General features: G+C 42.3%; 1 protein-coding gene across 2 annotated transcripts in view; it reads left to right on the forward strand.

The window, feature by feature from the left end:
* Positions 1-26,069, forward strand: part of SHC3 (SHC adaptor protein 3) — a 138,658-nt gene that overhangs the window by 19,332 nt on the left and 93,257 nt on the right. For both annotated transcript variants that reach the window (XM_066368451.1, XM_066368452.1), the window contains exon 2: positions 23,372-23,442. In XM_066368451.1, the coding sequence (XP_066224548.1) occupies positions 23,372-23,442 (71 nt within the window). The remainder of the gene's footprint in view (positions 1-23,371; positions 23,443-26,069) is intronic.

A 26,069-nucleotide genomic window follows, 5' to 3' on the forward strand; every position in this document is an offset into this window, starting at 1 on the left:
CTCATAACAAATAATGTTTACGTTAGCCTCACTGAATGAAGTCCTCTTGGAGCCTCAAATTATTTAATAGCAATACCAGATAGAATGACACGTACCATGTTACATACACCGGAGAACAGGCCTGGTTGAGGAAAATGGTGAGAAGAGGCTCCTGAGTGGTGGACTGGGGAAGAGGGTCAGGCCCTGGCTGACTTCCGCAATGCTAAAGGATGTTTCACACCTAAAAGCTATGGGGCAGTTGAATTTGTAATTGCCACACAATCTTTTTTCTTTTTTTTTTGTATTTTTCTGAAGCTGAAAACGGGGAAAGACAGTCAGACAGACTCCCGCATGCGCCGACCGGGATCCACCCGGCACGCCCACCAGGGGTGACACTCTGCCCACCAGGGGGCGATGCTCTGCCCCTCCGGGGCGTTGCTCTGCCTCGATCAGAGCCACTCTAACGCCTGGGGCAGAGGCCAAGGAGCCATCCCCAGCGCCCGGGCTATCCTTGCTCCAATGGAGCCTTGGCTGCGGGAGGGGAAGAGAGAGACAGAGAGGAAGGAAAGGGGGAGGGGTGGAGAAGCAGATGGGCGCTTCTCCTGTGTGCCCTGGCCGGGAATCGAACCCTGGACTTCTGCACGCCAGGCCGACGTTCTACCACTGAGCCAACCTGCCAGGGCCTTCTTGTTTTTTTTTTTTTTAAGATTTTATTTATTCATTTTAGAGAGAAAAGAGAGAGAAAGAGAGAAGGAGGAGAAGAGCAGAAAGCATCAACTCCCATATGTGCCTTGACCAGGCAAGCCTAGGGTTTTGAACCGGTGACCTCAGTGTTCCAGGTTGACACTCTATCCACTGTGCCACCACAGGTCATGATAATTGCCACACATTCTGTACGTTGACAACACTTGAACTCTGCTTGATGGTTGGGCAGAAGCCATTCATTACACGTGCCCAGGTGCACTGGTCACCATTGGGGATTTGGATGAAAGAGGAGATGTTCAGAGCGCACCCTCAGTCTTGGGCTCTCATAGGTGGTTGAGTGACCGTTCACCCAGCCAGAGAAAAGACTCAGGCTGGAGCTTGTGTATAGTGTACTTCACACTCCTGAATTTAAAGCTATTCAGGACACTAAGGATTGTCTCCACTAACAAAATCCTAGAGAGAGAATCATCAACTGTTACTGCCAATCCAGAAGGCTGTGCATGACTAAATATGGATACTTTCAGTTTATAATGTTTACTTTTCTTTTATGAAAGCAATACATACTAATTATGTGTAGAATATAGAGAAAAGCCTAAAGAAGATAATTAAAATCACTTGTAAGCACAATCTTCCCTGATAACTTTAATTAAAATTTCCATGATATTTTTTATTTATTATTTTCACTTATGCAAAACTCAGAACAAGCTCAATGATTCTCCAAATCATTAGATGTTTTTGGAAGACATAGTTTAATGGTTCCATAATATTCTGTCCCATTAGTGTATTATCATTGTATATTTTGAACATTCAAAAAACGTTTCCAATATTTGTCATTATAAAAAAATTGAATATTCACTTACTTATTCATTTATTCAATAGATTACACTGAGTTTATATTATGTATCAGGTAGTGCACAGGTGCTGAGGACACACTTGGGGTTTAAAGAACAGGTGTGGCCTCTTTCTTTCTGGAGTTTATATTCTGGTGAGGACATCAGAAATTAACTGAACAAACAAACAAACCAGTCAAATAATTTAAAAATGCAACTATATCCAGAATATCCAAATCTTGATTGAGAAGAACAAAGTTAGTCCTGGCTGGATAGCTCAGTTGGTTAGAGCATCATCTGGAATCTCAGAAGTTGTGGTCTGATTCCTGGTCAGGGCACAAACAGGAACAGATATCCCTGTATCTCTGTTTCCCCCTCTACCTTCTTCTCTCTCCAAAATCAGTAAAATAAGCATTGAAAGAAGAAGAAGAACAAAGTCTGAAGATTCACACTTTCCAATTTCAAGATGATACAACACTGGCCTACATACTGATTTATTGTGAACAAAGGGGGGCGATCTGGCAGACCCAGTGACTAGCCCAATAAATAACAGTAACCACACAAGATGTTCTGATAATAAAAAATGCCTAACTGAGCAGGTCATAATAGAGAGTCACGTCCTAACTCTGTTATCATATAGAGTTGATCTTGACCTTAAGACGCGCTGGCCACCATTTTCGTGCATTGAGCACAACATACTGAAAATGTGAGGATAATCTCTTCTCTGAGCTTCTCAAAGTAAACACCCAGGCACTGGGATGAAATGACCCCAACATTCTTTATTTTATCATTTTTCCACATACCTCTCTACACAACGCGTGTTAGATGTTCCCTCTCCTGCACCCACCGATAGGAAAGAGGTATGTATTTTTCCATTTTACCTTTTATCTAATCCTAAAGATTTACCCACTTTACTTTTCCCCATCACCTTAATCGACCACCAGTGGGTTTCATGTACCCCCCCTCCTTATGCCTCCTACTTTGGTTCTAATGCATGAAATTATCTGAAAAACTGCCCTTCTCTGCGGCATTTTCTCAATCCTTTGAGATTTTGTTTCTGGGGCTAACGATCAACACTTTAAACCTTTAAACCTTTCTTTAGGTTTAGAATTTATTTCTTTGACAGTATAGATCAATGGAATAGAATGGAGAGACCAGAAATAAATCCATACATTTATGTTCAATTGATTTTCTTGACAAGAGTCCTAAGGCCAATGGAGAATTGTCCTTTTAACAGATGGTGCTGAGACAAGTGAATAGTAACATGTAAATGAATGAAGTTCGACTCCTTCTCGCATCATATATCAAAATTAAATCAAAATGGATTAAAGACCTAAATGTAAGAGCTAAAACGTAAAACTCATAGAATCACATAGGGGTAAATTTTTGTGACCTTGGATTAGACAATGGTTTCTTAGATGTGATACCAAAAGCACAAGAAACAAAAGGAAAAATAGATAAATTAACCCTCATCCAAATAAAAATTTTGTGCTTCAAAGGGCACTATCAAGAAAGTGAAAAGACAACCACATAATGGGAGAAAATATTTGCAAATCACATCTGATAAGGGATTGGCATCTAGAATCTATAAAGAACTATTGCAACTCAAGAACGAAGAGAAAAATAACCCAATTAAAAATGAACAAAGGATTTGAATGGAGATTTCTCCAAAAAAGACAGATCATCAATAATAACATGAAAAGATGCTCACATCTTTAGTCATTAGGGAAATACAAACCAAAACTACAAAGAGATATCACCTCACACCCTCTAGGGTAGATAAAATAAAAAAGATGGTAACAGGTATTGTTGGCGAGGATGTAGAAAAATTGGATCTCATACGAAGCTGGTGGAAATGTTAAATGCTGCAACTACTTTGGAAGCCGTCTAATGGTTTTTTAAAATGTTAAACGTAGAGTTACCCCATGATCCAGCAATTCCACTCCTAAGTGTATACCCACAAGAACTGACAGCATGTGTCCACACAAAAACTTGCACATAAGACTTCATGGCAGCATTCTCCATAATAACTCCAAAGTGGAAACAACTTCAATGTCCATCAACTGCCGAACGAATAAACAGAAGGTGGTATATCTACACAGTGGTATAGTATTCCGCTGTAAAAAAGTCAAATACTGACACATGCCACAACACAGATGAACCATAAAAACTATGCCGAGTGAAAGAAATCAGATGCCCAAGGGCACAGATTGCGTGATTCCATTTATATAGAATGTCTAGAATTGGCTACTCTGTAGAGACAGAAAGTAGATTAGCGGTAGCCAGGAGCTTGGGGGTGGGGAGACAGGAGTGACTGCTATTAGGTTCTTATCTAGGTTTATTTTTGAGATAATGCAAATGTTTTGAAATTAAATGGTGGTGATGGTTCTACAATCTTGTGAATGCACAAAAAAAAATGGCTGAACTGTACACTTTTTAAAAATGGATTTTTATGGCATGTGAATTATATCTCAATAAAAAATAATAACAAAAAATGCAGCCATGGTAAATGAAATGCACTAGAGGTGAGTGAGGAATTTGTCAAGGATCTGAGGTCGACTGGTAGCAGCACTTGTCTAGTGAACAGGGTAGGAGACCGTTCTAGGTATCAGAGCAGAGCGAGAAAGCTCTTAGGGAGGTGGTGTGGAGGGACCTTGTGTTTTCTTATAACAAAATAAAAGTACATCATATTCCGCAGAGTTGGCGAAGAGGTGTGTCACTTGGTACAAGTTTTATGAAAAGCCAGTCAGAAATACCATACTTAGTCCAGAAATGTGTTGTGAATGAATAGTGTGTGTACACTTGCATTAATTGTGTATATTGTGATGCCGCTTATTTAAAATCCTGTATTTCTCACAGTAATCCCATTCTATGGACAAGGAGAAACAGACTCCACAGGTCCGATGACTGGCTGACATTTGCATGGGTGGTCAGCTGTGACGTGGGTCAGTAACACGCGGCCGTATGTGTGCAGGGCTGCTCTGTCCAGCTATCACACAGGGTGCAGAAGACACATGCAAGTTGTATAGGGCTTTACCACTGGCCAGCCAGGGCAACAGACACGTGTCTTTCACGATTTCAAAAGTACAGGAGACAGAGAAGTGAAATGTGAAGTGAGTAGCTTTCTTCGTTCAGTTTGACGTGAGTGCTCAGCACACAGAATCCCTGCGTAAATGTTGCGTTGTGTAATGATATCAGGTCTACTCTGCATCACGGTGCACATACCAGTTAACATTGACATGTGCGGTTCAGGTGGTTCACTCTTAGCATATTTACTCATCTTAAAATTATAATTTGTCATTGGGAAGCTGAAAGCGTGAGATCCAGTTTGGAGACAATCTCAACGTATTGATCTTTTCCACCTGTAGCTCCAATGGAAAGTCACCCGCATCCATTTTTGGATTAGTATTCTAGATGAGGAGGAATTGGCACCTAGGTAAACTGAGAATATTGTTGAAATTTATAGTCTACTTTTCTCTTTCTTTTTTTTTAAGAGGAGGGGAGATTGTGAGGCAGATTCCCGCATGCACCCTGACTAGGATACCCTTGGCAATCCCTGTCTTGGGCTGATGCTCATATCAACTGAGCTATTTTTAGCACCTGAAGCTGACACTCAGTGCCTGGGCTGACATTCGAGCCACTGGCTGTGAGGGGGGAGAGGGAGACAGAGAAAGAGGGAGGAGGAGAGAAGCAGATGGTCGCTTCTCATATGTACCCTGCCTGGGAATCAAATCTTGGATTTCTGCATGCCAGGCCAATGCTCTATCCACTGAGCCAATAGGAAAGGGTCTACTTTTTTTTTTTTTCTTGAATTTTAAAAACCTTTAATTTTGAAATAATTGCAGACATATTTGATAGAAAAATAATGCACTTCCTACTTCTCAGCCTTTTTTTCACTGTCCTTTAATTGCAAATACATACTCTATACAGTCACTTGGATTAATACAGCTAAGGAAAAGGGCCTATTTAACAGCAAAGTATCTAAGTTCCAGACTAATCTCAAGGAAACAGTCAGAGAGTATTCAAGCACATTATACACCACAAACCAGTACAAATTGGTGCTAATAAGTGAAATAAAAAGTTAATGAAAATTATGAGTCATAGGATTCCAGTGTTATCAGGGGAAGTGCTGTAAACTTTCTAGCTCAAATGCTGGAGGGATGTCAAAACCATCTCTACATCCTTAGCTCCTGGTGGATCCATTCTCCAAGCATTTATCTTGTACCCGTTCCACGTGAGGCAGGACCATGAGGAGGAATGAAGACACCGTTCTGCACAATCTGCCCGGTGACCAACTGTGGAACGTGGCACTGGAGGCTATGCTGGGGTTGGGACAATGGCACAGGGCACCAATCAGCATTCTAGTGGCAAGCTGGGGTATGAAGCCATTGCCAGGGAGGAAGGAGATGACAAGGACAGAGGTTGATATATTTTCTCTATTTTGAATTTTAGCAACATGGCTTCTTATCTTCTTTGAGCCAAACATTGAGAAGTGCTGAATCAGTGAAAAAGGCATTCTGCAAATAGACAAAGGTCCATGGGGACACAACAGAGAAAGTGCTCTTGCACGATAGGGGGGGTTGTCACTCAGGGATGGAGGGCACTCTTGTACGGGCTCCACCCATCTGACAGTAGAGCATTGTTATGCAGCCTTTCCTAAGTAGTATGCATGGATTCTAAATTATGGTAACATGTACACAATATACAATATTCCATGGCTACCATTTTTTAAGTGGACAGTTCAGTGGCATTAGGTACATTCACCTTGTTGTGTCTAAGTCTTTCTTAAGTGACCGAATACACTTCTCTTAACTGCAAAAAGTCTAGGCTTTTCATTGTTGTTGTTCTGACATTATATTGAGTCATTGGAGTTTGCTGTTCATTTGTTATTGGGATTTTGTTTAGTACTTGGTGGGGGGACAACTCAAAGAAGGACTTGGGTCTTCTGTTCTGGGAAAGGCTTCTCTACTCCCTCTCCTCTGTATTCTTATGCCTGCATCATATTCAATAGGTGTTGAATGTCTGGGTCCGTCTTCCACGTCTCTTACATTTCCTTTTACTCTTCCCAATCTTTGGACTTTTGTGCTGTTGATGTTTGGTGTGGTCAGTTTCCAGTGCCCATTTGTGCCTCCCACACATGGTTCAGGAAGTGTGCCTACCTCCAGGACTGGTCTGGATTACTCTAAGCCAATCACTGCGATTGCTGTTTCCTGGAAAAGATGGTTCAGGAGCCGAGATGAAGCCAGAACATGGCTTCCTCTTGGCAACATTCTCCTGGTGCCCCCATGTCAACCCTCCGCTGTGCACAGGGTGTGTGCGGCTTCCTTCTTCGGTCCCGTTCTGGTCGGCTTTCCTCTGTCAGGGATCCTTAATGTGGCTGCTCCACTGACATGCCCCTTCTTCTGTTTCCCACTCTAATTAGGTTTATTTTCCTGCCACTACGAGGGATTTGGGGGAGGGGGAAGCTGCTGTGTGCCTGCAAAACCAGAAAAATGACCTGCAGGTCCAGCTGCCTGTTGCCGTGGGAACTGATTACACAACATATGTGCCGGTGGGAAAGAGGTTTATTCAAGTGCTGGTCACCTGAGAAGTTGGGGGGACTCCTGTCCAATGACCTGCAGGCCCAGCTGCCTGTTGCTGTGGGAACTGATTACACAACATATGTGCCGGTGGGAAAGAGGTTTATTCAAGTGCTGGTCACCTGAGAAGTTGGGGGGACTCCTGTCCTCAAAGACCCATCTTGCTCTTTTGGTGCAGGCAGGGGTTTTTATAAGGAGGGAGAAGGAGAGGGAATAAATAAAAATAGAACAAAGGAGTCGAAAGGCGGGGTTGAGATTCTTTGCTGAGGAGGTTCAGCACAGTTTGTTCAGATAAGTGGATGAAAGTCAGCAACTGGTACATCTGCAGGTCACTTTGTTTCCCTGGTTGTTACTGGAACTGAAGGTTGCAAGTAACTTATAAACTAGGGTTTTTGTTCACATAAAAAGTGTCCACAGATTCCCACAGTCAGGCTGTTCTCTTGGCCCTTAGCAAGAATCAGAATTGTGAGTCTCAGCGTGGTGGGAGTGAGGAGAAGTGGAGGGAGCCCCACGTGTGTCTCCCACTTACGTTTATTCTTCTTGCTCGGAGGGTAACCCTTGATGTGCACCAGCCGGAGGGGAGCAGGCCTTTCAACAGTAACGAGAACTTGGCCAGAGATGAAAACAGGATTGATTATATACTTTTGATTTGTTACAGGATGCTTAATTGAAGGGAGTAAAGAAAAACAAATATATATATATATATATATATATATATATATATATATATATATATATATATATATATATATATATATATTCCACATAGGTGGAATATAAAACTGAGACTCATGGACATAGATAAAAATTAAATGGTTACCTGGGGTGGGGGTTGGGGAAGGGAAGTAAAGAGGGCAAATACAGTATATGGTGATGGAAAAGGATTTGACTTTGTATGATGAGCACATGACACAATCAGCAGTTCAAATGCTATAGAGATGTTCACTTGAAACCTATGTGCTCTTATTGATCAATGTCATCCCATTAAATTAATTTCTTTTAAAAAAACTTCTTTAAAAATTTTATTTATTTTTTATTTTAGAGAGGAGAGAAAGAGAGAGAGAGAGAGGTGAGAGAGAGAGAGAAGGAAGTAGGAGCAGGAAACATCAACTCCCATATGTGCCTTGACCAGGCAAGCCCAGGGTTTCAAACAAGATAAAGCATTCTAGTTTGATGCTTTATCCACTGTGCCACCACAGGTCAGGCAAGTTTAATTTCTTAAAAAAAATAAAAAAGAATACAAAAATGTGATCACTGAATTGGTGATATTGAATCATGGTTATAAGAGCAACAAACTGGATTTAACATTTTACAGAAATTCTTTTATAAGTGAGCTTTGTTAGTGCTTTGTTACTTAGCTCTATCTTATGACTAGTCAGACTAATCTCAATCAGTAATATAGCATATTCATTCCTGGTTACACCTGCAGACAGAACCTTTATTAGTTAGATTTTTTTAAAAAGAGAGAAAGACAGGAAGGGGAGGGGAGAGATGAGAAGCATCAACTGGTAGTTGCTTTACTTTACTTGTTCACTGATTGCTTCTCATATGTGTCTTGACCAGGGGGCTCAAGCTGAGCCAGTGACCCCTTGATTAAGCCATTGACCTTGGGATCATGTGGATGATCCAGCACTCAAGCTGGTAAGCCCACACTCAAGTAGACGAGCCTGTGCTCAAGTGGATGAACTCAGGGTTTGTAACCAGGGACCTCAGCACTTTGGGTTGAAGCTCTATCCACTGCCTCACCACTGGTCAGGCAGACCTTTACTGGTTTTTAAGCAAAATATATTTTTTTCTTCAATCATATTATAATATGAAAGAAATACTGATTTTTTTTCTTACTTTCTTTAGCTTAGTTAATCTTACCTGCATTTTGGGTGGGTGCCCACTGTTAGGGAAGGGCTACGTCCTTGCCAGCCTGTGTGTCCAATAAATGGAGTGAGAGCTTCCCAACCTTGGGGAGCCGAATGAACTTCAGAGCTCAGCTCAAGTTCACATAGAAAGTCCCTCTCTCAGGCAGACACTCCACTGAGACAGAGGTGGCTTGTTACGTAATCTTAAAAATATTACTAAAGCAGGGAATACTTATATAAAGTGTAGTTTTAGGCTTTTCAGGATGAGTTGATGTTATATATTAAGATTCAGTAAGAATATATAAAATATATATATTTATTTTAGTGAGGGAGACAGAGACAGAGAAAGAAAGAGGGATGAATAGGGAAAGACAGACAGGAAGGGAGAGAGAACAATTCTTCATTGCGGTACCTTAGTTGTTCATTGGTTGCTTTCTCATATGTGCCTTGACCTGGGGGGCTCTAGCCGAGCCAGGGACCTCTTGCTCAAGCCAGAAACCTTGAGCCTCAAGCCAGTGACTGTGGGATCATACCTGTGATCCTATGCTCAAGCTGGGAACCCCATGCTCAAGCTGGATGAGCCCGCTCTCATCCCGACAACCTTGGGGTTTCAAACCTGGGTCCTCAGCATCCCAGGCCGATGCTCTATCCACTGCACCACCACCTGGTCATGCCAATTCTCCATTTCTTATTGTGGTTTTTAATTGTATAACTGTGAGTGTTAATGAAGTTGAGCACATCTTCACATGTTTGGTGACCACCTGGGTACCTTTTGGGAAGTCCCTCCTCACACGTTGCCTTAGTTCCACATTTTGGAATGGAGCTAGTCCCAGAACTGTTCCGTGGGGCCAGTAATAGGACTCCCACCCAATATGGTCAGCCTGGTGCCAGGCATATAGCAAACGCTAAGCCAGTGTTCACTCGTATAATTAACATTTTGGTATCATTCTTTTCATTTTTGGAAGACTTGGTTAATCTTACTGAACATATAGTCTGGTTTTTCATTGACAATCTTGTGTCCTTTTCCCCAGTAATTATATAGTCTTCATAAATATGCAATGATGGCATAGTCTATTTGGTGGCTTGTTCACCCTGAGCACTGTTCCCTGAGGGATGTTTAGTTTGTTTCTTTGTTGTTAAAAATAACAATTGATAGAGCATCTTGGTTCCTGAAGTTTTTTTAGAGGAAATAATTAGGATCCTCTCCTGTGTTATAATTTCAGGAGTGAAGTTTCTAGAGCAGAAGAACTCCTTTGAAACTCTATATGTATAGCGAAGTTATTTTCTCTGTAGTTATGCACATTTTAAAAATAATTCTTTAACTATAAATAAGAGTAGTGTGCTTGCAAAAAAGAGAAGGAATTTCAACAGTCCTGAAGGGTGTGAATAAAAGGACAAGGCCACCTCTGTCCCTCAAGCTGGAGGAGCCCCTGTGGCATCCCAGGTGCGTACCTGGTTCTGTATCTAGTCAGACACACAACATGAGTGTGTGCTGGCTTAGGCATGGGAAACATAAGGAAAAAGAAGGAATTTGTCCCAATGACTGTTATTTTAAATGAGAACTAATGCTGCATACATATTTTATTATGATTTGCTGACTATTTCTCAGGTTCATGAGACTCTCAGCTATACCCTTTCTTTAATCATTTTTTATTTTTCAACTCTAGCTGACATATAACAATATATAATATTTTATATTAGTTTCATTTGTATAGCCCACTGATTAGACATTTATGTAATTTACCAAATGATCACCCTGACAAGTCCCACACCCATCTGACACCATACATTGTTGTTAGAATATTATTGACTCTATTCCCTGTGCTGTACATTCCCATGACTATTCTGTAACCACCAATTAGTACTTCTTAATTCCTTCACCTTCCTCACCCATCCCCCTCAAATCCCCTCCCATCTGGCAACTGTCAGCGAGTTCTCTGTATCTATGAGTCTGTTTCCATTCTGCTTATTCATTTGTTTTCCTTAGATTCAATTGTTGACAGATATGTATTTATTGCCATTTTATTATTCATATTTTTTATCTTTTTTTCCTTCTTCTTCTTAAAGAAGATCCTTTAACATTTCATATCATACTGGTTTGGTGGTGATGAGCTCCTTCAGCTCTTTTTTGTCTTGGAAACTCTATTTTTTTTTATTCTAAATGATAGCTCTGCTGGGTAAAATAATCTTGGTTGTAGGTCATTGCTTTTCATCACTTTGAATATTTCATGCCAATCCTTTCTGGTCTGAAATGTTTCTGTTGAGAAATTAGCCGACAGTCTTATAGACTCTTCCTTGTAGGTAACTAATTGCTTTTCTCTTGCCACTTTTAAGATTCTCTTTAACCTCTGGTGTTTCAATTATGATGTGTCTTAGTGTGGGCCTCTTTGGAGTCATCTTGTTTGGGACTCTCTGTGCTTCCTGGTCTTATATATCTATTTCCTTCACCAGGGTAGGGAAGCAAATAGGTTTTCAATTTCTTGCTCTCTCTCTTCTACTTCTGACACCCCATGATGCTAATGTTGGTATGCTTGAAGTTGTCCCAGGAACTCCTTACACTATCCTCATATTTTTGGATTCTTTTTGCTGTTCTGATTGGATATCTCTTGTTTCCTTATATTTCAAATCACTGATTTGATTCTCAACTTCATCTACTGTACTGTTGATTCTCTGCAAATCATTCTTCATTTCAGTTAGTGTATCGTTTGTTTCTATTTTTTTTTTATGGTTTCTATGTCCTTTTTTATGCTGTTGACATTCTCACTAAGTTCCTTGAGCATCCTTCTAATCATTGTTTTGAACTCTGTATCTGGTAGTTTGTTTGCCTCCATTTCATTTAGTTCTTTTTCTAGAGATTTCCCGTTACTTAATTTGGGACGTGGTTCTTTGTCTCTGTATTTGACTGCTTCCCTGTGTTTGTCTCTATGTATTAAGTAGAGCGGCTACATATCCTGGACTTGGCAGTGTGGCCTTTTGTAGTAGGTGCCCTGTAGGGTCCAGCAGCACAGCCTTTCCAGTCACCTGAACTGGGTGCTCCGGATGGCCCCTGTGTGGGCTGTGTGCCTTGTCCTGTTGTAGTTGAGCCTTAAAAGCTGCTGGCATCACTGGGAGGGATTGACTCTCAGGCTGATCAGCTTTTAGGACTGCCTGTGACTATAGCAGAGGAGCTGCTATGCAGGAGTTGACCCTATGGAGCAGGATGTACTTCAGTGGTGCTTTGGTGATCACTGAGTCTGCTCCTTGAGTGTGTTGCTCAGGGAGGTGGTACAGCTGTAATCTGGTGTGGTCTGAAGCTGTTTACTGGGTGCACTGGCTCTGGGATCTCCCAGGAGGTTCAAGGTCAGCCACTGCCTGTGCCCTGTCTAGGGCCACCTGGCATAAGCTACAGAGTGATTTGCAGATGGCTGGTGGAGGCCAAGCTGTGAAGCATGGCAGGCTGCCACTGGTGCTAGGTCTGGGGCCACTTAGCAAGAGGTACTGGGTATGCTGAGGCCAGATGCTGATTGTTTACAAGATTTTAGTAAAGTCTGAGGCATGAGACAAGAGGCTATTTGTATGGAAAAGCCACTGGATATAGCTTGGGTGGGCCTGCAAGCTGGGTGGGAAGAGGTCTCAGAGAATTACCTGGATGGGGTGAGCATTGTGAGCCAGGTTGATGGAAACTCAGATATGGAACCCCACTGCTGGCTCTGTTGGGATGGGGGTCTCAGAAAAAGACAATGGCCTTTGCCAGCTTTTTTGTTTGGCGGAAAGCTGTACCCCACCCCACCCCCCAGTTCTTGCTTTGATGCCCGACAATTCAGTCCTCCCCATATATCCCTGGTTCCTTTCAAGCTATTGCCCCAGCACTGGAGCTTAGAGGGAGTGAGTCCAAGTCAGTCCATGCGTGGGCCCTTTAAGAGGGATGCCTGGGACTCTAACAGCCTCTGTCTTACTGGTTTTTACAGCCAGAAGGTGTGGTGACTTCTCTTCCTGGCACTGGAACCCTGGACTGGGGGGACTGCTGTGGGGCTGGGTTCCCTCACTCTTCAGAAGGAACCTCCACAGCGGATACATCCCTCCCAATTTTAAACCACCATACATGGGTATGGGACCAACCCATCCATTGTCTCTGTCCCTCCTACGAGTCTTCATGTGGCTTCTTTAAATCCCTACTTGTAGGACTTCCGTTCAGCCAGGTTCCAGGAGATTCTGGGTGATGATTGTTCTGTATTTTAGCTGTAATTCTAATTGTGGTTGTGGAAGCAGGAAGCATCAACTCCCATATGTGCCTTGACCAGGCAAGCCCAGGGTTTTGAACCAGCGACCTCAGTGTTCCAGGTCGATGCTTTATCCACTGCACCACCACAGGCCAGGCTGTCTTTCTTTAAACAAGACCCTTTAGAATGGATCCTTTTTGCAAAAACTCAGATCTGGCCATGGCCCTGAAAAGCAAGCTCTAGGGCTCTACACATTCCCCTCGTCCACCAAGGTCCCCACAGGGGTGTGACACTGTTCAGACATCCCCTCCTTTGTGAGGGAGCAGTGGGGACAGTGGTGCCTTCCCTCCCCTGAAGAATGAGGAATTGATCTGAGTATTGTGTCGCTGTTTGAACCCTGCAAGGGCTCTGCCCTCCATCCTGGAGGTCCAAGCAGCTGGGGAGAGTGGGTTCCTTTTGAGGCCTGGAGGTCAGTTCAGGTTCCAGTGAGTGCTCAAGACTTCTCTGGCTTCCCTGCTCTCTTGTATGCGAGCCGGCACACCAGACAATCTTCTGTTGTTTTTGGACCCGGGCCTCTCCATTCCTAACCTGCTGGTGGATCCCATGTGGGCCTCCTGCAATTCTGGCTCCCATACTATGTTTCCCTTCCCCAACTGCCTTCTCCCTCTGAGACTCCTGGGGGAAGGACAGGCCCCCTGCCAGGGTTATAAGGACAGTCCTGCTGTAACCCTCAGGCCACTCTCAGCCAGGGTTCCCCATGTCTCCAAGTCCCCTTGACCTCTGAGATGGCAGCTCCAGGCTCTCCAGGGTGAAGCAAAAACATCAGGGTGCATGGAGGCTGACACACCTGTGACTAATCTTCCCTCACTCGGTTTTTGGCTTCCTGCCCTGTGCTCACATTGGCGACCAGCTCAGACCCACAGTCGCAGAGAAAGTCTTTCTCAAGATTCTGTTTACAGAATAATCGCTTTTGTCTCATTACTGTGGCGCTTATCACCTCTTCTGCACCGAAGGAACAACATTCCTCCTTTAGCTGGCTCGCTCTGGGTGAAGGGAGTTTTCTTTCAGGTCTTTTTAAGTGGCAGCTTTCTTTTGATGGCTCTGATGTCTTCCCACACACCCCCATTATTTCGTTGAATTCTAGAACAAGCCGGCTCAGTTTATTCTATCAGTGACGTTCTCACTTCTGTTGCAGGAACTCTCTCTCCACCCTTCCGTGTTTTGCTTTTAACATTTATCATTCAGGAAGCTAATTTTATGCTGTGTTCTTGAGTTATCAGTTTTTTTTTTTAAGAAAAGTGCTGTTTGCCTATATTCCTCATTTCCTGAATAAACCCTTCAGAAACTTGATGGGAAATGATTTTATTTTAATACCACGAACTCGGGTTGCACAAAGTCCATTTACCAATGTCATGCCATTCGTTTCATAAGATCTGGGATGTTTTGATGCCCTGACTGGGGGGCTGTGTGTCTGGAGATTATCACAGGAAGCAGGAGGAGCTCAAAGCCGTCATGTTCTGGGACCCTCAAGGTAATCTAGAGTTTGAAGAAATAAAGCCTACTGAATCATGTGCCATTTCAGCTCAGTATGAATAACTTAGCTGAGTCCTTAACCATGTGTATGAAGGTGCCCCTAGGAACCTCACTAAAGTGTACAAATGAGGATGTTGGTGGTATCTCAAACCGTATGTATGAATGTGCGATACTTTGAGGTGGGTTTTGTTATCACAACAAATCCAGGAAGTACATGTTGTCATCCCATAAAGAAAGCAAGGCACTGGGAGATTTAAGTTAAAAAACATGGAAAATTAAGGTTACACCTATTAGATGGAAGAACTGTTACTGAATCGAGTGGGGTTTATTAGGCTGCACACATCAAAGCCCAATCCAATGCCAGCAGGAATTTGCAGCAAAGAAAGTCAAGGTTTATTTAAGGAGAAGGCACCAAACCTGGAGCCACAGGTGAGCTCTTGCTCTGGGACCTGGATCTCCTGTGACGTACAGGAGGTGGGTTAATAGGGGAAAAATCATTCGTCATTGCAACTAAGAGAGTTAGGGTCGTGGTCTCTGTTGATTGGTCTGCACTAAGATAGGGGAAAGTTGACCAGGGCCTCCGGTCCTGATGTTGGCCATGGCATTGCTGCCTGGTTTCACAAGGGCGTGGTCAGTGGGTGGTTTCACTTTTCTGGGTCTGGAGCTGAAACACAGCTGAGGCCTAGATGTTATCTTTAGTTTGACTGAAACTGTCTCTGTGGTCAATGGGCCTGAAGCTTTGTTCCTCAGGTTATTTAATGCTGACTAGAACCTTATTGTCCTGGGGGCTTAGTGCTTAAGGGAGCGGGTGGACATTCAAGAGAGAGGAAGGCAGTTGAGTCAGTGTGCTCCTAGGCTGGACGAGGCCAGTTTGAACTAAAAGGAGAAGAGGTCATAAAAAAAAAGAGAAGTTTCTATGCGGTCACAGAACCATGATTTGAACTTACATAGCCTATGTCCATTAGTGATCAGATAAAGCAAGCTTGCAAAGTCAGAGCAGTCTCTATATAGACACATCTCAGACTGAAGTGGGCTTCGGAACCCCTAGAGACCTTGTGGGAGATGCAGGATGCATTCCTGACAAGTTCCCAAATGATGTCCGTGCCTGACCACACTTTGAGACCAACTGCCCCAGACTTCATGTCCAGGTGGATGGTACTCTGTGGTCCCTTCTTCGACCTCTCTGCGATCTCTCTCACCCTGGCTTCGGCACGTTCCTTCTGCTGCCCATGGTATAGCTTCTTAGGCGTGGCTGGTAACCTGCAAGGTCTCTGAAGGCACTATGAAACCTGTCCAATTTCTTTCTACCTGAGCATCCTAACAGGTGCAGGTAAGTATTTATTAGTTGTGACATGAACAATATAGGAGATTTTTACATGTAGTCAGCAAATAAATGCTTATTTAATTAATAGCAACAATTTAATAATTACTTAGGTATTTTAAAGTCATTTAAGAGACACTGTATTTTATTTATTCATTTTAGAGAGGAGAGGGAGAAACAGAGAGAGAGAGAGAGAGAGAGAGAGAGAGAGAGGAGAGACAGAGAGAGAGAAGGGGGGAGGAGGTAGAAGCATCAACTCCCACATGTGCCTTGACCAGGCAAGCCCAGGGTTTCGAACCGGTGACCTCAGCATTTCCAGGTCGACACTTTATCCACTGCGCCACCACATGTCAGGCTGTTGTGTTTTTTTTTTTGTTTGTTTTATGGGTCTTTTAGCCCAGTACCAGAGCCTAAAAGCCAAATTACTCAATGTGCTAATAATAAAATATTCAGGGTACAATAGACTTTTTTGAGGCTTAGCATGGATGGCCACCCCTTTTATGGACCGTGCTTGAAAATAAGAAGGCTGGGCACACCATAATTCCAAATGAACTTAAAAGGTGCCCATAAATGTCACTGAGGATAGACAGTACTGGGGTTAACTGTTCATTACTTCTCCTGACATCCTCTGACTGGGAAGGTTTAGGGACTAAGGAGCAGTTAACCCTGAACTGTGCAGCCCTGAGAGGCTGCACTGGACCTGTCACTCCTGACCAGCAGTTCCAGGTAGTTTCAGCCAAACCCCCAGGACAGTGACTCGTGGGCCTTCCTGGGACCACACACCCATACCTGCCCCATCACTGAAGTGTAGGTTTAGCCCACCTGAGAGGCCTCCCGGAACATTCCACTCTCCACTACATGATCAGAACAAGGTAATTCAACAGAACTTCGAGGGGGGTGGTTCCAGATGCTTTGAGATTAGAGTCGCCAGGTGTCTTTGATTGCTTTCTGATCAGTTCTGCATCATTGTAGCTTGGATGTCCAACTTGCTGAAGCATAGTCTTTTTTTGGTGGGAAAAAAAATATTTATTTTTTATTATTTTTTTGTAGTTGTTTAAGTAAGAAACAAACACATCCTTGTTATACAATGTTTAGACAATATGGAAGTATTCATAGATCATACTCCTCCCTCCCTGTCCCTCCTTCCCACCACTGTTCCTCCTGGCAACACCTGTGTCTTCATCTCGTCTCTGGGTCCCCGTGTCTCCAAAGGCACGTCCAGTGAACCTAGCGTCCTCGTGTTTATACCCTTGGGTCATCCCTATGCTTTGAATTTGGACCAATATCGTGACTTGCTCTAACAGTAAAATGTGGAGGAAGTAATAGTATTTTTGGAGATTCTAAACTTAAATTATTTTTAAAATATCTGCCGTTGGAATCATAGTTAGGATGTGCTCCAAATGTGTAACCATACATTTATTGATAAACATTGGAAGAGGGGGTTCAAGTTTTCCCTCTACACAGGCAATTAAGTAATGAATATTTTGTATGTACAACTTTATGTACTTAAGCATGGATACAGTCCTACAAATTATATTCTTGGGTTAAAGGGCAAGCACATCTTTCATATCCATCGATAATTCCAAATAGTCTTGTGGAAAGGTTTCTCCAGATTACACTCTCTTTGGCAACATGTGATGATCCGTTTTCCTGCTGCCTCATCTGATTTGCCCATTCTGCTGGGCAAAAAGCTCTCTCTGTTCCTGGCTTTTGCTTTAATTTCTCTGATCACTGGTCTTTGCAAATGCATACTGGCCAATTGTCTGTCTTCCTCTGTGAATACCTTGTTTGTATTCCTGGTCCTTTTTCTTTTTTCTGTTGAGTTGATGATCCTTCTTAATTGATTGCATTGTTGTCACTCTTTCTCTTGCCTTCTCATGCTGTTTATGTCATTTGTCTTTCCCTACAAACGTTACTTATTTTCATGAGCTCACTATGGCCTTCGGGTTTTAGGTCTGGTCACAGAAATGCTATTCTTTGTTTTCTTGTAATGCTTCTGTGATTTTGTTCTTAGCTCTAGCCCTCTAATCTTTCTGGGATTTTTTTTTTTTTTTAAAGATATTTTTATTGGCCCTGACCGGTTGGCTCAGCGGTAGAGCGTCGGCCTGGTGTGCGGGGGACCCGGGTTCGATTCCCGGCCAGGGCACATAAGAGAAGCGCCCATTTGCTTCTCCACCCCCCCCCTTCCTCTCTGTCTCTCTCTTCCCCTCCCGCAGCCAAGGCTCCATTGGAGCAAAGATGGCCTGGGTGCTGGGGATGGCTCCTTGGCCTCTGCCCCAAGTGCTAGAGTGGCTCTGGTCGTGGCAGAGCGATGCCCCAGAGGGGCAGAGCATCACCCCCTGGTGGGCAGATCATCGCCCCTGGTGGGCGTGCCGGGTGGATCCCGGTCGGGCGCATGCGGGAGTCTGTCTGACTGTCTCTCCCCATTTCCAGCTTCAGAAAAATACAAAAAAAAAAAAAAAAAGATATTTTTATTTATTCATTATAGAGAGGGGAGAGAGAGAGAGAGAGAGAGAGAGAGAGAGAGAGAGAGAGAGAAGGGGGGAAGAGCAGAAAGCATCAACTCCCATATGTGCCTTGACCAGGGTTTTGAACCGGCAACCTCAGCATTTCCAGGTTGACACTTTTTCCACTGCGCCACCACAGGTCAGGCTCTTTCTGGTATTTATTTTTGTGCACCATGTAAGATGGGCGTGTTGGGGAGGCCATGCCATTTATACAGTGCAGTGTGCCTAACACGCACCTCACACACTCACGTACAACGGCCGTGGGCAGGGCTGTGTTGGTGCATTCTCTTCCTGATGTATAGCCACGCTCCTGTCCTCGTGTGTGGGCTGGCTTACCCTTCTTGCAGGGACTCCCCCAGGTATGCACGCCCTTCTTCACCGGGCCCATTCCAGTCCTTTCTATGATTTGTCTGTTCCCACGTGAATATCACAGAACTTCTACCAGTTCCTTTTCATTCTTAACTTCTTTATGAATTCCTTTGTGTTCTCCGGGATCTTTGAAATTGAGTTTTCAAGATCTGAGGGTAAAAATAAATCCATTGGCAGGTTCCCTGACACAATACTCCAATTGTAGATGACTTTGGGGGGGAGACTTGGTATTGTTTTTTAGTATTAAGTCATTCGATCCAGAAATCACAATATGCTTTTCCATATGTGCAGGTGTTCTTTCTTGATTCGCCCTTCATTTAAGTGTTTCTTCAGTGTGGTAGTGCACATTTCTTAACTTTATTCAACATTTCTTTTTCTTTCTTGTGATTTTAAATAAAATATCCCCCCCCCCCCGCTTTCCTTTGCTGGCTAGAATCTGTTTGACCTTCCCGGTTTTGTTTTATCATGTTATTTAACACACATGTATTTTAACCAGTGGTGAAAGCCTCTGACCTTTCATTGGCGCATCTGACTTATCCATGATCACTGTGATGACTGAGGAGTTAGGTTTTGTTTTATATTTTTCTTTTGTCTTTCATGTGTGCACTTTCTGTTTTCCCCTTTTTGCTGCTTGGGCTGTTTAGTTTGGAAGTTGATCATTCTATTCTTATTTTCACTTTTTTTTTTACACACATATGTAAGTGTGTGTATATATATATATACACACACACACACACACACACACACACACACATACATACACTGCCATCTAGAACCAGTCAGTTCTGGACCTACCTCCCCAAAATACAATGCCTCTCTCCTTTGTATCTGTCCCCTACTAGTCGTGTTGAAATCTTCTGAGACTGAATTCCTCATCATTGTAAAAAAACAAAACAACACATTTAGAGTTCTGCATGAATAATTCCTAAGGCATAAGACACACCTGAAACGTTTGTTGATTCCTCCCTTCTCATGGTTTCTCTGAGCCCACCGCTTCACGCTCTCTTTAGTAGTCATTGTTTTTCGGGAAGTGACTGTTTCAGAGAGTATCTGTGGGTGGTTAGCATTCTGAGTCCTCACTCTGCTCTCCCACTGAAATGTCAGCTTGAGCGTAACTAAGACTTTTGTCTCCACAGTTGTCTTCTTGAGACTTTCAATAATGTTGTCTTCAAGAATTTGGTGCTGAAAGAGAACTTCCTGTCTGGGTAGCTCACTTGGTTAGAGCATTGTCCCGATATGCCAAAGTTGTGGGTTCAATTCCCCTGTCAGGGCACATGCAAAAATCAGACACTGAATGCATAAATAAGTGGAACAAAAAAATAAATAAGTGGAACAAAAAATCCTATGTAGCCCTGTCTGGATAGCTTGGTTGGTTAGAGCATTATCTCAAAGTGCAGAGGTTGCCAGTTCAATCCCCAGTCAGGGCACAAACAGGAACAGATTGATGTTTCTGTCTCTCTGTGTGTCTCTCTCCCCCTTCCTTTCTTGCTAAAATCAATCAATAGAATTAAAAAAAAAATTGATGTTTTTCTCTCGTTTTTCCTTCCTCCCTCTCTAAAATCAATCATCTATCTATCTATCTAGCTATACTTTTTAAATGCCAAGAAATTTTATCTTTTATTTTTTTACATTATTTTTATTTAGACAATTAAAGTTAACAGGGTGACATTGGTCAACCAGAGTATGAGATTTAGAGAAAACATCACTGTATACCCATCACCCAAAATCCAATCATCCTCCATCACCATATATTTGTTTCTCTTTATGTCCTTCCCCTCCCACCCCCTTCCTCTCCTCCCTTCCCCTCTGCCTGGTAACCACTGCACTCTTATCTATGTCCATGAGTCTCAATTTTGTGTCCCACCTATGTATGGAATCATACAGTTCTTAGTTTTTTCTGATTTATTTATTTCATTCAGTATAATGTTATCAAGATCCATTTATGTTGTTGTAAATGATACTATGTCATCATTTCTTATGGCTGAGTAGTATTCCATAGTATATATGTACCACATCTTCTTTATCCAGTCCTCTATTGAAGAGCATTTTAGTTGTTTCCATGTCTTGGTCACTGTGAACAATGCTGTAATGAACATAGGGCTGCATGTGTCTTTACGTACCACTGTTTTCGAGTTTTGGGGATATATACCCAGTAGAGAGATTGCTGGGTCATATGGTAGTTCTATTCTTAATTTTTTGAGGAATAACCGTACTTTATTCCATAGTGGTTGTACTACTTTACATTCCCACCAACAGTGAATGAGGGTTCCTTTTTCTTCGCAGCCTCTCCAAAACAAACAGACAGCCACCTAAATGAGAGATGATATTTTCAAACAACAGCTCAGATAAGGAACTAATATTCAATATTTATAAAGAACTCAGCAACAAACAAGCAAACAATCCAATAAAAAATGGGAAGAGGACATGAACAGACACTTCTCCCAAGAAGAAATACAAATGGCCAACAGATATATGAAAAGATGCTCATCTTCACTAGCTATTAGAGAAATGCAAATCAAAACTATAATGAGATACCACCTCACACCTGTTAGATTAGTTATTATCAACAAGACAGGCTATCTATATATTTTAAACAAGAACTTCCAGCCTGACCTGTGGTGGTGCAGTGGATATAGCATCGACCTGGAACGCTGAGGTTGCTGGTCTGAAACCCGAGCTTGCCTGGTCCAGGCACATATGGGAGTTGATGCTTCCTGCTCCTCCCTCTGTTCTTTCTCTCTCTCTTGCTCCTTTCTAAAATGAATAAATAAAATCTTAAAAAAAGAAAGAGAGAGAGAGAACTTGTTTTCTCTTCTCCTTCTGAAATGCTCTTAAGATGTTTCTCTCTTGATCCTTTTGTGCTGAAACTAAGTATCCATATTTCCAAAAGTAACCTTTTTTATTTTTTTCTTATTTCTTCTGGGAGTTTAAAGATAGAAACATTCCTGTCTCCCCCAACACTAAACTTTTTATTCTTTTTGTTCTTGAATATTTCTTTCCCTGCATTTTTTTTTCTTTTTCTTAAATTTCTGTAAGACAGATGCAGGAATTTCTACATCTAAATGCCAAGACTTTGCGTTTTCTCTCATATATATTTCAGTCCCTTTGGTTCTGGGAGGTTTTCCGGGCTCTATTGTTCAAGGTTTTGTCTCTTTTGTTTTGTATCTCCCTGGAGCCCACTGACTGAGTCATGGTCACAGTAGTAAAAGCCACATTTTACGTAGAGAGACTTAGGCTTAGAGAACTTTTGCTTAAAGTTACATAATGAGATATTCCAGAGTGAGGCTCAAATTCAGCTTTTCTGAATAATTCACGCGCAGTCTTTTTTGTGTTACAGCATGAAACCTCCTTCTGCTGAGTCTAAATTTAAAGGCACCGGTACAAAGCATCCATACCTTCAAACTCTCCATGGGATTTGGAACATAAATATTGTATCTTTACCTGTCTAGTTGTTTATCTGTAGCCTTAGTTATGTCCATACATTCACACACACACATACATTTCCTGTGTGAAACTCATAAATAAAATTAACAACAAATGTAGATGTGTACTTCTGAAAATCTATGTTAAATATTGCAGAAAAGGGCCCTGACTGGTTGGCTTAGTGGTAGAGCGTCAGCCTGGCGTGTGGAAGTCCCGGGTTCGATTCTGGGTCAGGGCACACAGGAGAAGCGCCCATCTGCTTCTCCACCCTTCGCCGTCTCCTTCCTCTCTATCTCTCTCTTCCCCTCCCGCAGCCAAGGCTCCATTGGAGCAAAGATGGCCCTTGTGCTGAGGATGGTTCCATAGCTTCCACCTCAGGTGCTAGAATGGCTCTCGCCACAACAGAGCAACACTCCAGATGGGCAGAGCATCACCCCCTGGTGGGCATGCTGCATGGATCCCGGTAGGGTGCATGTGGGAGTCTGTCTGACTGCCTCCTTGCTTCTAACTTAAGGAGGGAAAAAAAATTGCAGAAAAGGGCTTTCTGGTAAACCAAAATGAAACATCTTTGAGGAGAATAATCTACAGTTTATTTGTAGAATCCAAAATATATATTTAAAAAGAATAAAATTTAATATTGGTAAAAATGTTGGTATTGCAGTGGTTTCATTTTTTCTTTCAAAATTATAAAGATCTAGAAACCTTGTGTAGAACTAGAAATATTATGTTAGGATGTTGGTGTCTGGGTGATAATTACAGGGCAGATACGCATTTTTTGGCATGTATGTTACGCCTCAACAAAAAGTTTTAAAAAATGTATTGCTAAATAAAATGAAAATATTATGAGTTTCAGGAAAGTTGAGTGTAGTGCTAATCCAAGCACTCGGAATATTTTCTTATGAGCATGAGTTATCGCTTTCCTAGAAACAGGAAGCAAAAACATCACCATGAATAGAAAGTTACATGCGATTTACTAAATGAGTATGGCTGCCAGGAATGCTCTTGATGTTGTCAGGAAGGGTCTCCTCACCCCCGCTCCCAGGGCTCACCATGTACGTTTCTTCCCCTTGCAGTACTTGGGGTGCATTGAAGTTCTACGTTCAATGAGGTCTCTTGACTTCAGTACAAGAACACAAATTACCAGGTAAGCCCTTTTCAAAATGGACTGCTGTGATTTTACTTAGTAAGGAAATGATTTCAGAGGTTAACAGCCTAGAGACAATTCCAGAGGGAAGGCTGCCCCTTGAGTGCTGCTGACTGGGGACAGTGGGTTAGGACCCACTGCGTTTCAAGACGATTACATGTTTATCCATATTTGTGACATGCATCTCCTGACGGAACACCCTCAAGGATGCTCCCCACCTCCAGGCACTCTTTATAATTAAACTGTAGAGAAATGAAGTGTTTGTGTTTGTTATTTGATTAAGGGAGACTCTAATACCAGATTGACATTTTAAAATGGGCTGAACTGTGTTTCTTTTTAGAAAGGAAATATGTCAGGAGAGAATTTCCAACACTGCACACAAAAAATAAAAATGCGTAGTGTTAGAAATAGAAATATCAATGGGACTATTACTTTAAAGAGCAGACCAGTTATTTTAAGGTGTTAAGTGACTTTGGACAGATTTATGTGTTCTCCATCATCAACTTGGTTCTGAACTTCTTGAGGGCCAGTTCTGTATTTAAATGTGGTTTTTATATAAAATTCATAGCCTGTTACAGCTTACCCATTTAGAAAAATGCTAATTCAAGTCAATTTGAACAAGAGAACTGGAAAGCTAAGGAATGAGTCTGTTAGAAAGCTGATTCCTTGGGTGATGAGCTCACGTTGCCTTGGTTGTTATGAAATGGTTTAATCTAAATTGTGACCTCAGAAAATGCCTCATGTTTATTTCATTTAAATCACTCTGTTGTATATCTTTTGGTTAGCAAGCCACAGTCTAAAGACTGAATTTTAGAAAGCAATTATACCGCTCACAAAAATTAAGGGATATTTTATTACTTCATATTCATTTTGAAATATCCCCTAATTTTTGTGAGCAGTGTATTTGTGGTAGTTAGCTACTAAATGAGGACACACCTCAAGTCTCTGTTTTAACCACTCTAGGACACCTTTTCTTCTTCAGTGATGGAATTCATGTTCTAAAGAGTTGATGTTTGTCTTACTCTAAAGCTACATGGGACACACATATGTGGTGGGAACACATCCACATGCCGGGTCCACACTAAGAGAAGCGTCCATCTCTGTGTGCTTGTAGAAAATGATTGATAAAACTTGACAAGGCCAAAGAATGGTATTTTGAAGTAAAAGCATTTAAAAGAAAAGTTTGAATGCTTTCTTAGTTCGATCATCCTGCCCACGACAAGGCATGTGCAGTGTGTTGACTGTGGGTAGAGCACCCTGCCGCATGCCTGCGGTAGTCCTGGAATCGGTGACACTGCTCACCTTCTCCTGGGTGGTGGCAGTTGTTTAGAAAGAGAATTGCCAACTATTTCCATTGAATTCCCTTTATAGATACTTCTGAGATGATTTATGTCATTTCAATTCTCCTGATATATTCATTCAGTGTGTACGTGCAGCATGCTGGCCAACATGGGCTGTCCTGAGTTTCTGTTCTTTCTGGTTTAGGGGAGAAAGGTACATATGCAACTGGCTGAGGGGTGTGTGAAGGACACAGTCATTTCTTGCTCCTTGGGAAGCATGGTGGGCAGGGGGCAAGTGAACATCCTGGGCTCTCTTGGATGAAGGGATTAGCACTCTTTGGTGGGGTAGAACCCAAATGCATAGATGTGAAAATAACATTGTAGAAAAAAGCCACAGAACGGACCTCCAGCTCCATCCTGTTCATATTTTAGCAAAGGCACAGCTATGTACTGGGCCAAGCAGAGCACCATTCTTGGACATAAGGCAGTTGATATTGAATTCTGGTTGCATTGGAATTGCCTTGGGTTTATTAGACTTTTTAAAACGTATGTTTGCTTGTCTCCATAATGCTATCTGTCTCTTGCCTCATTTTAATCACATGACATGTTTCTTATTTTAGTTTAATAGCTAGAGACCACTCATAGGAAACAATATGGCAAATCAAAGAAGCCTTTGTATACAGGAGAAGAACACCAGTGAAATTCTTCAGATGTGGCACATGGAGGAGCTTTTAAACATGCCTGGGATTAAACTTTATGGCCATGGCTTACTTTATATACTAAAGGCATTCTTAAAAGCTAGTAAGAAAATATAACATTGTAATTAAGTCATATGACACAGACTCTAGGAAAACTGGTTTCCAAACTTTCTTAGCTATATCTTTCCTAAAAAATATTTTTATAGCCTGACCAGGTGGTGGCGCAGTGGATAGAGCATCGGACTGGGATGCAGAAGAGCCAAGTTCGAGACCCTGAGGTCGCCAGCTTGAGTGCGGGCTCATCTGGTTTGAGCAAAAGCTCACCAGCTTGGCCCCAAGGTCGCTGGCTCGAGCAAGGGGTTACTCAGTCTGCTGAAGGCCCGCGGTCAAGGCACATATGAGAAAGCAATCAATGAACAACTAAGGTGTTGCAAGGACAAACTGATGATTGATGCTTCTCGTCTCTCTTCATTCCTTTCTGCCTGTTCCTATCTATCCCTCTCTTTGACTCTCTCTCTGTCTCTGTAAATATATATATATATTTATAAACAAATAACCAATCTCTACTCACCTGTTCCACTATTTCAGGTTTTGGATATAAGTATATTTTAAAGGTTCTGAGAGCTGAACCCAAAGTATCTTTCTGTTA

The sequence above is a fragment of the Saccopteryx leptura genome, chromosome 2 (assembly GCF_036850995.1).
Source record: "Saccopteryx leptura isolate mSacLep1 chromosome 2, mSacLep1_pri_phased_curated, whole genome shotgun sequence".
In the NCBI taxonomy this organism is placed as follows: domain Eukaryota; kingdom Metazoa; phylum Chordata; class Mammalia; order Chiroptera; family Emballonuridae; genus Saccopteryx; species Saccopteryx leptura.